The 15,387-nt window shown below is 46.6% G+C and overlaps 1 protein-coding gene across 1 annotated transcript in view; it reads left to right on the top strand.

The window, feature by feature from the left end:
• Positions 1-15,387, top strand: part of VPS26A (VPS26, retromer complex component A) — a 769,921-nt gene that overhangs the window by 394,225 nt on the left and 360,309 nt on the right. The window contains exon 4 of the mRNA XM_044056281.1: positions 1,031-1,187. Within this exon, the coding sequence (XP_043912216.1) occupies positions 1,031-1,187 (157 nt within the window). The remainder of the gene's footprint in view (positions 1-1,030; positions 1,188-15,387) is intronic.

Below are 15,387 nucleotides of genomic sequence, written 5' to 3'. Positions count from 1 at the left end.
CATATGCAGGAGAAAATTTGACCTGTTAAGCATTTAGCAGATGAATTTATATTTTTGTACATCGTCTGACAGCTTTTTTTCTTTGTGTTATTAAAGTCTGTGTCTCTGACATGCCATCTGCGGTGTGCCATTTGACTTGGCTTATCGTGTTTTACAGCATCTGGCTGACTAACTATGAATCTTTCGTCATGTGATGGATCAGTTCAGACACAGCTGTCTTCGCCTCTTTGGTTGAGGCAGCCCTGTTCTTGTTGTGATGCCTGCCATCCCCTGGCTGGCTATGTTAGTCTTTTGACATTTAAACATTTAGTGGATCATCAAGTGCTGTTGCATTGAAATAGGAATCACCCAACTAGTCACATCCGTTCGTGTTTCAATGACAAAGGGCAATACAGAACACTAGGATAGCAGACTTGGGACAAGTTTCTTCTACTCCATTTGTGTAGTTTGGGATTATTATATTTAGAGATGTGAGGGTGTTTACCAGCAGTTAAGCACTGCTGCTAGTAGGATTATGTGTACGTAACTCTAACGCCTGCTGGCAACCAGATAGTTAAGTGTGACATTCCTGATTGCTGGCAAACAACATTAAATGTAAGGATTTCAGCTGAACAGGAAAATAAGTTTTTTTTTTTTTTTTTTTTTGCATTTCTTCTTAAGTTGAAACAATTTTGTCACATTTATTGTGCTTAATCACAGTACTGAATAAAAGCAAAATCAATTCTGTCATTAATCTTCGATGAAGCAAAAGTGCTGTTTGTGGTCTGTCAGGTGATGTCTGAGTGAATGGTTGAAGGCAACCCACACAGTTAATGATACTGGTGTGACTAACACTACAGTGTGATCAGTGCTTTTGGATTAATGACTTATGCACACTGATGGGACATCATTGGCTGGGCTTTTAGCGGAACCATAGTATATATGAACTGTTGGTCCATGTTACAGCAAGGAATAATGCGTAGTTATGCACCTGCAAAGACCTCTGTGCCCCTGTAAATACTTTGTATTTATTTGTACATTTACTTTTCAGAATTGTTTGGTGACAAAAGTAATACACATGAATTTGTGAATCTGGTGAAAGAGCTAGCATTACCTGGTGAGCTGACGCAAAACAGAAGTTATGATTTTGAGTTCATGCAAGTGGAAAAGCCTTATGAATCCTACATCGGTGCCAATGTCCGATTAAGGTAATTTAATGTTTCATTTAAAACCGTATTCTGTTATTTTTCACTGGCACATTTGTAATACAGGTCATCTGAGCATCACTCTGTAGTTCTCTTGTGAAAGTGAGGTGACTGCTTTTGTGGCCACCTCTAAAGTCTCTTGAACCAGTTTTTTTGAGTATTTGACATTTTTTCTCCATTATTGAAATTTTCATATAGCAGTTTTTTTTAGAAATGGTAATTTAATTTCAGGGAGTTTGTACATGATTAACTGCTGGATCTGTTTTATTTGTAAATGATTTTCTAAAAATGATTTACAAATGAAATGCACATCAAAACAAGTAATACCTAGCAGTAGGCAGAGTCCATAATTTAATTATTATTCTTAATGACTTATTGACCTCTAAGGAACTGGATTGCCATAATATGCTGTTAACTTTCTAATTCCCATATGTGTTACAGGACTGGTTTTGGAGGAAGTTGATGACTGACTACTGATTGTAAGGGAGTTATTCTATTGTTTTTAAAGATAGTGGTTAAGGTATCTTTTTTTTTAACTGGTATTTATTATTGTTATTGGATAGCCATGTTAGTTACCGTACTTGTGATGAACATGCAACTGTTTAGCTGTTGCATCCCAGCTTCCATTTCCCCAATATCAGCTTTCCCCAGCTGTCATTCTCACATTCTTATTGATTGACTGGGACTGCAGAATCATGCCTTGTATGACCGTTTTTTTTTTTTCCTTTCAAGGTGTCGCCCCCCCCCATGGTTGTGCAGCTTCAGAGCTTATATATGTATGTATATAATCGAGATAGAGATGTGTACACACACACACACACACACACACACACACACACACACACACACACACACACACACACACACACACACACACACACGCACACAAACACACAAACAACCTCCAAAAGCTTGACCTCACACAGTTTGGTTTTGTCAAAGGGAGATCATGCCTGTTAAACTTGGTTGACTACTTCGAAGCAGTCACCAAAGCCATGGACTAGGGGAAGACAGTGCACACCACCTACCTTGACCTAGCCAAAGCCTTCGACACTATTCCACACTCTGGACTGAAAACCTTCCTCTGTATTGCTTCCAGAGGTACTACTATATGCGGCAGTCCATTCTGAAGTGGGTACGTGCAGACATCGCCTTTATAGCCAATGTTGGTTTATGGCTCTGACATCAAACGTCGCACATACCCCTGCTCCTAAGACTTTGGTATACTGGCCGGATGTTGGCACTGCAGGCAGCCACCTCCCTATACTGTTATGAATACTGCATCATGGAAGAGAAGGACATCTAAGGTTATCGTAAGACATTATGTGGTCCAATCTTGCCTACATTCTTACTCACGGGTTTGGAGCCGAACATCGGCTCAAACTCGGCCAACTTATATTTTTCTAGCACATAGTCTCTAATTGGCTGGGCTAACCTGGTATCCCTTGTTGCACCACTCCACAACCCCAGATCTCGTTTACCGCTCGTGGAGCTAGGACGTGGTCTCGCTTGGCTAAGTAGATTTAAAACTTTTTTTCTTACTGAAAATCGTTCTATTTCTTCATAAAAGTTTTTTTTTATAGCTGCTTGTTTTTATCGTTGGTTTGTGGTGTGAGTGTATTGTTTGTAGTATCCCTCCCTCCTACGGACTAGGCCCGTTTAAGTTAGAGGACCTAGTCCTCCCTCCTTTGTATGGTTTGTCTGAGGAAAGTGTTTGTCCCTGGCTACAGTGCGTGTCTTGTCGGTCAGAATCGTTTAACTTAGAGATTCTGTCCTTTATTGTTAGTAGTAGGTTCCCGCCTTTCCGTTGTGGCCTACAGTCCTGTTTCTGTGCTTGTGTACTGTGGTTGGCCGTTATGTCTAAGGATCAAAAAGAACACAGACCCTCTGGGTTTAAGAATTGTTCGAAATGTGGATGCAAGATGTCCATTATAGATGGACATGATGTTTGTGTATACTGCTTGGGGGCGATACATTTACAAGAGTCCTGTAGTTTTTGTCACGCTTTTTCCCCCAGAGTACTACAGGAGAAGAAATAAACTTATACTGAAGGGCCTTCTTAAGCCTTCTTTTGAGGAGTCCTTGGACTCTTCTGGTTCACAATCTAAAACCAAGACTCCTAAGACTAAGAAAAGATCTCCGGCTCCATCTGCTATTTCGGAGCCACCGGAGAAGACTTCCAAATTGGACTCTACCTCCTTGGCTCCCTTGTCCTCGGGGCCGCAGGAGGTAGCTGTGATCCTTGAATCTGCCTTGGCTCCTATCCTGTTAGAGCCCGTTCGGAGCCGAGCTTCTAGTGTCAGACAGGGGTCTCCAGACAGGAGATCACAGTCACCTTCTCTTTCCTCCAAATCCTCCAGACTCTCTGATTTGGATGTGAATAGGGTGGTCCAGAGGCTCCTGCAGTCGCCGGTTTTGGCAAAATTATTTTTGGCTCCGACCCAGTTGGCTCCGGAGCCTGTCCCAATGAGTGCTCCCATGTTTCCTCCTCCAAGCACCTCCTTGTCTTCGGAGCTGGAGTGTTCAGCTCCGGGTGATGTTTTGCCAGCTCCGATGCCTCTTAAGGCCTTACCTCTTAAAGCCTTATCAGTGCCAATGTCGGCTCCTACCATGTCGGCTCCGTCCTCTGGTTTCGGAACCTGGGTTTCCTCTGTCGGGCCTGAGGGGGATACTTCGGGACCTTTGTCTGTTCCGAGCCTCCCTCTCGGCACTTCGGCTCAGGGAACTTCAGTTCAGATCTTGGCCTCGGAGGTTGGTCCATCTTTGGATTCGGGGGGACCCGCTTTCGAGGCCATGAGGAGCGCACTGGCCAGATCCTCAGTCACATCACCCGGGTCGGTCATTCCATCCCCTTCCACTCTGGTGAGAGCCTCTGATGTCCCCCTATCGGTTGACGGTGGAGCCCCAAGGTCTGGGGATACCCCCATGAGCGGTCCCCAACTTTCTGAGGGCCCCTCAGAGTCCGTGCCTGACGAGCCCTCAAGAAAGAAATTGTGCAAGAGGAAGCACATAGACTCCCAGGACGAGACCCTTACCTCTGATACTGACCTCGAGGAGTCCTCCGATGACGTCTCTTTCTCTGACATCCTGGAGATTTTGAGGCAGAGAGGCGGCTGGTCATCTGAAACCCCCTCTGAGGAGGAGTCAGTATTCTCCAAGGCCTTTGGGGCTCAACCCTCCGCCTCCTGGGTGTCTCCACCCTTCGATGAGCTCCTGGATTTGATCTGTTGAAGGGCATGGGAGACTCCTGACTCGGTGGAACCTGTACCAAGACGCCCTAATAAATTTGTCAGCCCCCCTTGGAAAGAGTTCCTGTCCAAAGGGGTTTCTGTGGATGCCGTGGTGACGGTGGCCACTCAGCAGGAAGTAGTCAAGTCTTCTTCCTCCGTCCATCCTCCTAACAAGGAGTCCAGGAGTATGGATCGGTACGGGAAGCGTGCCCTCTCTTCTGCGACCTTCACACTTCGGTCTCTGAACTATCTATGTCACTTTACTCGGCTCCAGAGAGATCTCCTTAAAGAGTTAGGAGATACTCTAACGGGTAACATACCTGAGGCGTTAACACGGACGGTTAACACCTAGTTGTCTACTCTTGGCTCGATTGTCAACTCGTCCATGAGGCTCATATCTTATGCAGCCGAAGGGGCGAGCAGGGCAGCTAGCTCAGGTGTAGCCCTTAGGAGGCAAGCCTGGATGCGCCTGTGTCATTTCGCGGAGGCCTTCAAGTCTTCCTTCACTGACGCCCCCTTTGATGGGTCCTCTCTCTTTGGGACCAAAGTGAAAGACACCCTCACCAGATGCGAGCAAGATGGAAAGACCGTCTGCCGTAGGAGTCAGTTTTTCCCTCCCATCTAGGCCTTACCCCAAGGCTCAGAGGGGAGGAAAAATGTGGTTCAAAAAGTCACAGAAGTCTTTCCCTGCCGGTCAAGGTGAGCCCCCCCTCCAGAGGCAGAGGAGGGGGTGGCTTTTCTGGAAGACGCCCCCCTAGGGGCAGAGGAGGCCGTCGCAGTTCGGGAGACTGTGATTCCTTTTGCGGGCCTCCCTTTCATCGTCCCTGATGTATTGCCCGACTGTGCTATTCCGGAGCCAGTCGGGGGCCGCATTTCATTGTACCCGGAAGCCTGGGCAAATATCACTCGGAATCAATGGTGCTTCGTATAGTTACCAGAGGTTATTCCATACCCTTATTGTCAGACCCTCTTCCACCCAAGAGAATCCCGGATGTTCCACCCAGTCAAAGGGATCACGCAACACTAGAAATTTCAAAGTTGCTGGAAAAAGGAGTCATCCAACTGGTCCCCCCAGACCACATCGGATTAGGGACTTACTCAAGACTCTTTTTGGTGCTGAAAAAAACAGGGGACCCATCTTGGATCTCAGCCGACTGAACCGCTACGTTCTAAAGTCCAAGTTCCGAATGGTCACCCTTAAGTCTATTTTTCCGTTACTGGGAAAAGAAGTATGGATGTGCTGCATCGATCTCAAGGATGCTTACTACTGTATCAAAATGGACAGGGCATCCAGGAGTCACTTACGTTTCCGGCTGGGAGCCAGTCATTTCCAGTTTTGTGCCCTGCCCTTTGTCCTCACCACAGCCCCCAGGGTGTTCACCAAGTGTTTGGCAGTGGTGACAGCTCATCTGAGACGTCAAGGATTCCAAGTGTTTCCATACCTGGACAACTGGCTCCTCACCACCCCCACCAGGCATCTTCTCATTCAGGCCAGGGAAAAGACCATTGCCCTTTGTCAGCAACTAGGAATTGCCTTGAACTGGGGAAAGTCTGCCTTGCTGCCCTCACAGCGTGTCACATTTATAGGCGCAGAGCTAGACACGATTCACATACGGGCGTTCCTGCCTCAAGAAAGGATAGAGGTGTTGCAGGGTCAGATTCACGCGTTGCTACCCCTCAAGAAGGTTCAGGCCAGATGGGTCCTACAGCTCCTAGGATCCATGGCAGCCACCATTATGTTAGTGCCCCTGGCCAGATTACACGTGAGGCTTCTGCAGTGGCTTCTCTCTGCCCAGTGGTCCTTTCAGAAGCTTTTCCTGTCCCATCTGATCCTACTCACCGATCTTGCAAACAAGACCTCTGTTGGTGGCTGCGTCACACCAACTTGAACAAAGGGAATCCATTTATTCCTATGACTCCGGTTGCCATGGTGACCACGGATGCCTCCCAGATTGGGGGGGGGGCATTATCTGGGCAGGATGGTCCAAGGCATCTGGCAGGATTACGAGGTACATTTGCACATCAGTGTTCTAGAGATGAGCGCGGTGTTATTGGTGTTGCAAGCACTGCAGAGCTCTCTCCCCCTAGAAACGATTGCAATTCACTCAGACAACGTGTCTGCTGTGTGGTACATGAACAAGCAAGGGGGAACCAGGTCTTGCCCCCTATGCAGAGAGGCCATGCGAGTGTGGCAGTGGGTAGTATCTTCCTGACGGTTCCTAGTGGCAACGCACATTCCGGGGAAGGCCAGTGTGATAGCAGACAGGCTGAGCAGAGCTATTCTGATGCCTTACGAGTGGTCCCTGAACCGCCGAGTTGCGGAGCTGATTTTCAACAGATGGGGTCAGCCTTGCTGCGACCTTTTCGCCGAGCCCCACAATACCAAGTGCATCAACTACTTCACTCTGATCCCCCCACAGGGGGAGTCACCCAGGGACGCTGTAGTCCACGATTGGCCTCCTGGTCTGCTGTATGCTTTCCCTCCATTTCCTCTGCTACCAAGAGTGATCCAGAAAGCCATTTCCTTGGGAAGCAAGATGATTCTGATTGCCCCACACTGGCCTCACCAAGTCTGGTTCTCCTTTCTTCATCAGTATGCAGTGGACAGTCCTTGGACTCTGGATCCAGCACCAGAACTACTGACGCACATGTCAGGACAGTCCCATCCCTCCCTGAGGACCCTCAGGTTGACTGCCTGGCTACTCCACTTTCACCTTTAGTCAGACTTCATCGTTTTTCACCTGAGGTAGTACACATTTTATCTTCTTCTCATAAATCTTCTACCAGGAAGATTTACTCCAGCAAGTGGAAAAGATTTTCTATTTGGGCTCAGGCCAAGGGACTGGATCCTTTCACAGCCCCCTTCCCTGCTGTCTTAGATTTTTTATCCACTCTTTTTCAACAGGGTTCTGCTCCTGCTACCATTAAAGTTCAGCTGGCCGCTATCTCCAATTTTCATACCTCTCACGAACCTTCTCTCATGGCGCATAAGCTATGTAAGGCCTTTTTGAGGGTCACCTTGTTGCTTCAGCCTCCTGTCAGAACCTATCATGCCATGGGATTTAAATTTTGTGTTACAGGCCCTGACATAATCACCTTTTGAACCAGCTGCCACCTGTGATTTAAAATTTCTGTCTTGGAAGACTGCATTTTTAATAGCTATCACATCAGCCAGACGGGTGTCGGAGATTCAAGCGTTGGCCATCAGATCCCCCATATTTAATATTCCATAAGGACAGGGTTTCCTTGAGACCTAATCCATCCTTCCTTCCGAAGGTAACCTCTGTTGTTAACCTCAATCAGTCCATTGAGCTGCCAGTTTTCTTTCCTCAGATTTCCAACAAGGCGGAGTTAGTTTCATCAATTGGACGTACACAGGCAACTTCGTTTCTACTTACACAGAACTGAACAACTTCGTAAGTCTGACCAGCTGCTTGTGTCCTTTTCAGAAAATAGAACAGGTTTCCCTGTTTCTAAGATTACAATTTCCAGGTGGATTTCTGACTGCATCTCTTACGTTTACTCGGCAGGCAGAGTTACCGTTCCCTGTCAAAGCTCACTCCACCAGGGCGGTTTCAGCTTCAGTAGCTTATCACTCCAGACTATCCTTGGATGAAATTTGTGCTGTGGCCACGTGGGCTTCTCCCCACACCTTCATTACTCATTACAAATTGGACGTGGCTTCTAGGGGCCGGGCTTCCTTTGGTTCCACTGTTCTCAGGAGCATCTTCCATTGAGCCTCCCCAGGATAGAGGTGCTAGGGACGCTGTCCCGTGAGTAAGAATGTAGGCGAGATTGGACCACATAACCTCTACAAGTTATGTACTCACCATAACGCTTTATGTATGTGGTTCATCTCTCCTCACATTCTTACGTTCCCTCCCACCTTCCCCCCTCCTGGAGGATTTGGAGGCGACATTTGTTTCAGTACCCTTCGGTATTGGTTATTTTTTCTTTGCTGCCCTGGTTAGTGTTCTACTCTTCTGAACTGTGGTTATGCATGAGGTGTGACTGTGAGCTGCTGCAAACTAGATCTGGGGTTGTGGAGCGGTGCAACATGGGATACCAGGTTAGCCCAGCCAATTAGAGACTTTGTGCTAGAAAAATATAAGTTGGCCAAGTCGGAGCCGATGTTCGGCTCCGTACCCATGAGCAAGAATGTGAGGCGAGATGGACCCACATACATCAAGCGTTATGGTGAGTACATAACTTGTAGTTCTTACACAACTGTTCTTTTCTAAGGTTAAGGACTCTTCAATGTTACTTTGCAGATAGTAGGTGGCTTTCTTAATAACTAGCTATGCTTTAGTCATGGACAGTAGTGGGTATGCTGCAGATTGAAGGGTAGCATAAATTGCAGCAAGGTGTCGCACACTATTGCTGGAAGCTACATTGCTTTGTGTAGAGTAAGGCAGTAATGATGTGTTCTGTGAGCAGGTATGCAGGATTGGAATATTTTTGTTTGTAGTAGTCTGCAGTAGTTTGTTATGGAGTGAATTAAAGGATATTATTGGTAGGGCATATTCAAGTTTGAGCATTAGAATCTTCCTTGCTGACTCACCTGTAGATGCAGGAGTTATATAGTTAAGTACTGTAAAGGGTATTTCTAGCTGCTTGGAAGCTTTGTCCACAATCAGTTTTGTGTTCTTTAATGGTTGGCTTGTGCCAGTGCCCTAAATATTTGTATCTTGCGATCTTGCCCAACTACTTTCCAGCTGTCATGTAATTTAATGTCAGTGATTTAGCTTTTTGTTGGTGCCAGAGGTAATGTAGTCAATGTGGTTAGTGTTAATAATTAAAGTTCATCCATGCATGCAGGATGTGAAAGCCTCTTTAAAGCTCAGTCTGTAGGATTTTGTAGGGTCGTTGCTGATTTAAGGAGTAGAGTAAACAGCATGAAAGAGGAAGATGGAGTAGAGTAAACAGCATGAAAGAGGAAGATGGAAGAGAGTCATTTAAGTGTTTGATAAAAAAAGAGAGAATAGGATTTGTCCTAGCATTGACTCCATATGGGACACTGGATATAAAGGTTCCCGTAGTGGAGAGTCAGTTGTCAGAAAGCGTGGCAAAAGTCCTGTTAAACCAGGAATTTGTAATCCATTTTAAGGCACTGTCTCCTGCCCTAGGGTTTGAAGGGTCTGGATAAGATTTTCATGCTCTGCGTACTCTGATGCCGTTTTAATGTCCGTGAAGAGATAACCTGTACACTACCCATTTTCCATGGATGCGCAGGTAGCTTCATCTGCAGTTAGGGTGTTGTGACATTTTTTAAAACCACGTTGGTAGTCAGAGAGCAGCCTGTTCTTATTGATGATTTCTGTTAGCTGGACATACTGCGGGTGTTTAAGGACTTAAACTGGTAATTGGGTGGCAGTGCTGGCTGAGATGGATTTATAGTTACAGCTTTGAGGGTTTCTGTAGTTAGAGGTAGATTACTTTCTGTAGTTAGAGGTAGATTACTGCGATTTAGTCTTGTGTAGTTTCTTACCTTTGCACTACATCAGGTAAAGCACAAAGTGCTGAATAGCATTTTCTCACCATAGACATATGACCTTGGCAGCTGTTTTACTTGTGCTAAACCTGTCCTTCCCTATGATCATGCCATTGAACTTAAGTAAACTTTTAATGTCTGTGACATGATTGTTTAAAGCATGGTGTGTCCTTAGACTTTAATGAACACTTCTATGCTTGTGCAGAACTGCACCCATTAATGTTTATGGATGGAAGGCGCACACTGCCTACGGAGACATCAGGATGTAATACACTAAATTTATTTGGGCTGTGGTTTAATAAAAAGTTTACAAAACCTTTTTAATAAAAAGGCTCAAATAAATTTTAAATTAGAACAATGCAAATGCATTGTGACACTTAACTCACTATATGCCACAATGGACTCACGGTCATGAACAAATCATTTTAAATATGTGATTTGATGTCTGTTCCATCTGGATTCAGCGTGTGGGACGTCAGATCTGACACTGGCCGATTCAAAAGCCTTTAGCCCGTTTTGGCTCTGCCTTCCTTCCCATGGCTCCCCACTCCTCCATCAACTCCCCATATCTAGTTTGCTGTCATTTGTGTCTGCAGTTTGGTCTTTGGCTCCACTTGGCTGATTGTTTTTTCAAAGAAGTTAGAGTAGGGTTGGTGAGATATTTCTTCCCTTACCGTATAGGATAGTGGTTAGCTTTTTTCTGTTAAGTTTAGGTAGTTTTGAAGTAGTTCATTAGGCTAGGTAGCTTAGATATTTTCTTCTTTCCCTTTCTACCCTTTTTCCCCTACGGGTTTTACTGTTGTCGTGTGTGTGTGTGTGTTGTCGTGTGTGTGTGTGTTGTCGTGTGTGTGTGTGTGTGTGTGTGTGTGTGTGTTGTCGTGTGTGTGTGTGTGTTGTCTTGTGTGTGTGTGTGTTGTCTTGTGTGTGTGTGTGTGTTGTCTTGTGTGTGTGTGTGTGTGTTGTCTTGTGTGTGTGTGTGTGTGTGTGTGTGTGTGTGTGTGTGTGTTGTGTGTGTGTGTGTGTGTGTGTGTGTGTGTGTGTGTGTGTGTGTGTGTTGTCTCGTGTGTGTGTGTTGTCTCGTGTGTGTGTGTGTGTGTGTGTGTGTGTGTGTGTGTGTTGTCTCGTGTGTGTGTGTGTGTGTTGTCTCGTGTGTGTGTGTGTGTGTGTGTGTGTGTTGTCTCGTGTGTGTGTGTGTGTGTGTTGTCTCGTGTGTGTGTGTGTTGTCTCGTGTGTGTGTGTGTTGTCTCGTGTGTGTGTGTGTGTGTGTGTTGTCTCGTGTGTGTGTGTGTGTGTGTTGTCTCGTGTGTGTGTGTGTGTGTGTGTGTTGTCTCGTGTGTGTGTGTGTGTGTTGTCTCGTGTGTGTGTGTGTGTGTGTGTGTGTGTGTGTGTGTGTGTGTGTGTTGTCTCGTGTGAGTGAGTGTGTGTTTGAGTTGTCGTGTGTGTTTGTGTCGGTCTGTGTTGTGTCTTTGTTGTGGTAGGATGGATAAGGGGTTTTAAAAAGTGCATCTCCTGTGGGCACAAAATGCCTTCCTGGGATGCACACTTTCAGTTTGTTTACTTTCTGGTTCCATAGAATTTGGACTGCAGTAGCTCCATTTATGAGAGCTTTGGTTTGCTTGTTATTGACGAGTGCAAGGCCAAGCTTGTGTTGAAAGAGCTTTTGCCCTCTAGCTCTTCGAGTCTTGTTCTCCCCCAGATCCCAAGACTGGGTCCAAGACATTTTAAGATGGAGAGGGTAAGAGATCTTTGACCTCCACCTCTGGGATGCCTCCCTTGGGTTCTCTGGATCCAACGGTCCCTGGACTTTCAGCCTCCCCAGTAACATCGGCACTGTCTTTGGCTCCAGCATCTTGGAACAGATTGCCTTTGGTGCTGTAAACAGCCAAAATGACATTGTCTGCTCCAAGCCTTTCCAGCACCTGCCTGGTCAAATGGGCACCTTCAGACAGAGTAGCTCTCCCCTTTCCCCCCTGTACTCCTCTTATGTCACTGGGGTCCTCTCCATCTCCACCCTGATTTAGAGCCTCCCCGGGCGTGGATCTGGCACGCAGGGTCTTCCTCCCATAGACCCTCATAGCTATCCTCAGTGGCCTCAGCTGTTCAGTCATCGAGGTTAGTGGGCAGCATCAAGCATTTTGATTTGAAGCAGCCGATGAGATTCTTTTTTTGCAGGCACAGATGCAGTTAGAGCTTATCCCATTGAGTCCAGTTTTGACACCAGGAAACTTGGCTGCATTGTTCTGGTTTCCTCCCTCGGCCCTTCAGGATCCAAGGTCTTCAGGGCCAGTCGAGTTTCCCCCCTCCAGATCTCTTTCAACAGCCTGGCAGTCTTTGGTTTCATCGTGTTGCTTGGTGGCTTTGACTCTTATTTGTTTGGGACCGTGGTGTCGAGGCTGAAGTGTCTGGTTTGGGGTCAAAGGTTCAGGATCAGCATTCCCTGTCCAAGCTTCAGCTTTGGACCGCTCTGCTCCGATCTCAACATTAGGTCTAGGAGTTACTCCCTCTGGTTCAGGGTTGTCTTTTGTACCCTTGGGTTCCGGAACCCTCGGACCCTGTTGGCTTACCTCCACCTTGGCCTTTGACTTTGTTGAGAAAATGTTCTGTTCTCAAGAGAAGAGTTTGATGGCTCCAGCCAGCACCCCCTCCCACTTTGTTCCTCTGGCCAGTCATTAGTCTGCTCTGGTGCAGCATGTGTGAACTAGCCTCCAGGCTGGCCCCTTGGCTGGGCTACCAGACTCTTCCCCATTTTCTCCAGCTTCATCAGAGTGGGAGATTTCTGATGAGAGAAAGTGCTAGAGGAAGCACTTTGATTCCCCAGAGGAGTCCCTTACTGAGGATACTGACATTGAGGAAGAAGAGGGTTCCTCCATGTCCCACGTGATGACACTTCATTTGGCGATTTGTAGGAGCTGCTTTGCCAGCGCAAGTGCTGGACCATCAAACTCCCCTTTCTGAAGGAGTCAGTTTTTCTAGAGGCCTTTGGCATAGGCCCCATCCATACCTTGGGTGATTGATGCCTTTATAGACCTGGTACCCAGAAGACGTGGAATGAACCAGACACAGTAGAACCTATTCCTAGGAAGCCATACAAAGTTCTTACCCCACAAAAGATAGACGTCATTGGAGCAAGGGCCCAGCCGTTGATGCCATTGTGTTGGTGTCAGTCACAAGAAAGGAGATTTATGAGGAGAGCTGTTCTGTTCACCAACCAAACAGTGAGTCTCGAGCTCTGGATTGATTAGGGAAGTGAGCCTATGGATCATCCACCTGTGCTTTGAGGCTTTTAACTACTCATCCCACTTGACAAAGCTTCAGTGAGACATTGATTCTGAAGTGTCAAGCACCCTTAAGACACAGCAGTCTCCAGATACCCAGAAGAATCTGGAGACTCAGTTGTCCTCCTTGACTTCCATCGCCAATGTTTCAAAGAGAATCCTCTCTAACATGACTGTTGGAGTGTCCAGAGAAGCAGATTCTGGGATTGTAGTGAGGCTCCATGCCTAGATGTGGTTGTGCAACTTCATGGACTGTTTCATAGCATCCATCCGTGCCCCTTTTGTTGATGGGTGGTCCTTGTTTGGACCCAAGGTTAAGAACATGTTGAACTAACAAGAGGGGAAGTTGCTGTCAGCCATCGGAGTTCACTTTTCTACCACCCAGTGATCCTTCTTTAGGAATCAGAAAAAAGGGGTAAGCTACTCTTCCCAGGGCACTCCTCTGGAAGGTTCTTCTCAAGGATGGGGGGAATCATAACCGACGCTGCCAGTGAGGCAGAGGTGATCCACAGTATCAGGGCTTCTGGGGAGCATTTTCCTGGTGGGCCCTTTCAGTGATTCTGAAGGGTTGCTTGACTGCTCGTCTCTGGAGGCAGTCAGGAGTTGTCCAGCTTTCTACCCCAGAGCTTGTGAGGCCATCACCTCAGACACCTGGGTGTTGAGAGTCCTATTTAGAGGTTCTGTCAATTCCCTTTACAGAAGTTCCAAACTCTCTCCCAAAACATCTCCCAGATGTTCACTCAGCAGCAGAAATCCAGAAGCTCCTCATTCGGGAGGTCCCACCAGTTTAGATAGGATTTGGAGTCTGTTCCAGATTATTTATAGTACCAAAGAAAACAAAATACATCAGGCCAGTCTTGGATGTAAGCAACTAAACCAATTTATTAAAAAGACCAAATTCCAAATGGTCATGGTGCAGTCTATATTACCTCTTCTGAGAAAGGATGATTGGGTGTGCTTGATAGAACTAAAGGATGCCTACTATTGCACCAAGATAGGTGGGCGTTCCTGGAGGTTACTTTGCTTCTGGCTGGGAGCCAAGCAACATCAGTTCAGGACCCTGACGTGGTCTCACTACAGGCCCTGGCTGTTTGCCAAGTGCATGGCATGATATTGGTTGCAGCCTGGCTTTGGCTTCAGGGATTTCAGGTCTTCCCGTATCTAGACAGTTGACTCCTCTGCCCCCACAAAAGCATCATTGATCTCATCTAGGGATTCCTTGCTCAAACTATGTAACAATTTATAAATCACAGTCAGTTACCCCAAATTAAGTCTTCAGTCTGTACATGTCATCTGGCCACGGTCCCTCAAATTACCAGTACCCCAAGCTCCAGAGTTTTCAGTCTTTGAACTCAGGCCCTGTTGGTGCTTACAATTTCCAAATCTCTGGCTCCACGCACTTCTAAGGCTTCTGGGTCATATGACAGCTTCAATAGTACTGAACCCTCTAGCCAGATATCACATGAAGACCCTGTAATGGACTGTGGCCACTCGGTGATCTCGCTTAACATATCCATTGGATTTACCAATACGGCTTACGAGTGTGTGTCAAGCAGATTCAGTGGTAGTTAGTCTCCATTAGTAATTTAAGGGAAGACCGTTTGTAATTCCTTCTGCCACGGTCACCATGGACGCCATCCTGCTGGGCTGGGTGGGCATTTCGAAGGGAGGACAATTCAAGGATCCCAATGTTTTGCAGAGGCTCACATTCACATCAGCATTCTGGAGATGAAAATGGTCATTCTAGCATTGCAGGCTTTTCAGGATGACCTACACAGGGGTGTGATTGCAGTACAAACATGTTGGTAATTTGGAATCTCAGCAAACAAGGATGAATACATTGTTATCCTCTTTGTTGGGAGGCCATGTGGGTTTGGCAGTGGGCGATATTTTCTCGGCAGTTTTTGGTGGCAACACATGTCCAGGGGAAGTCCAACATTCTGGCTGACAGACTCAGCAGGAGGGTTTTTTTTTGCCTCATGAGTGGTTCCTTTAATTGACAGCAGCAGCTAGGAGTACCAAGTGTGACAGCTATTATGCCATTGTTCCCTTTCTGGGATAGGCACCCAAGGGTGCTCTGACATTTGCTTAGCCCCCAGGTCTCCTTTATGCTTATCCTCCAGTTCCCCCCGATAGTAGTTTTTACAGAAAAGCTGCCCATTGCAGAGCTTCAGTGATTTTCATCACCAGACAGGTTCTGCTTAATG

Source organism: Protopterus annectens, chromosome 14.part0 (genome assembly GCF_019279795.1).
Source record: "Protopterus annectens isolate FY-2018-M chromosome 14.part0, PAN1.0, whole genome shotgun sequence".
Lineage (NCBI taxonomy): Eukaryota > Metazoa > Chordata > Ceratodontiformes > Protopteridae > Protopterus > Protopterus annectens.
This window is presented reverse-complemented; position numbering and strand designations above follow the sequence as displayed.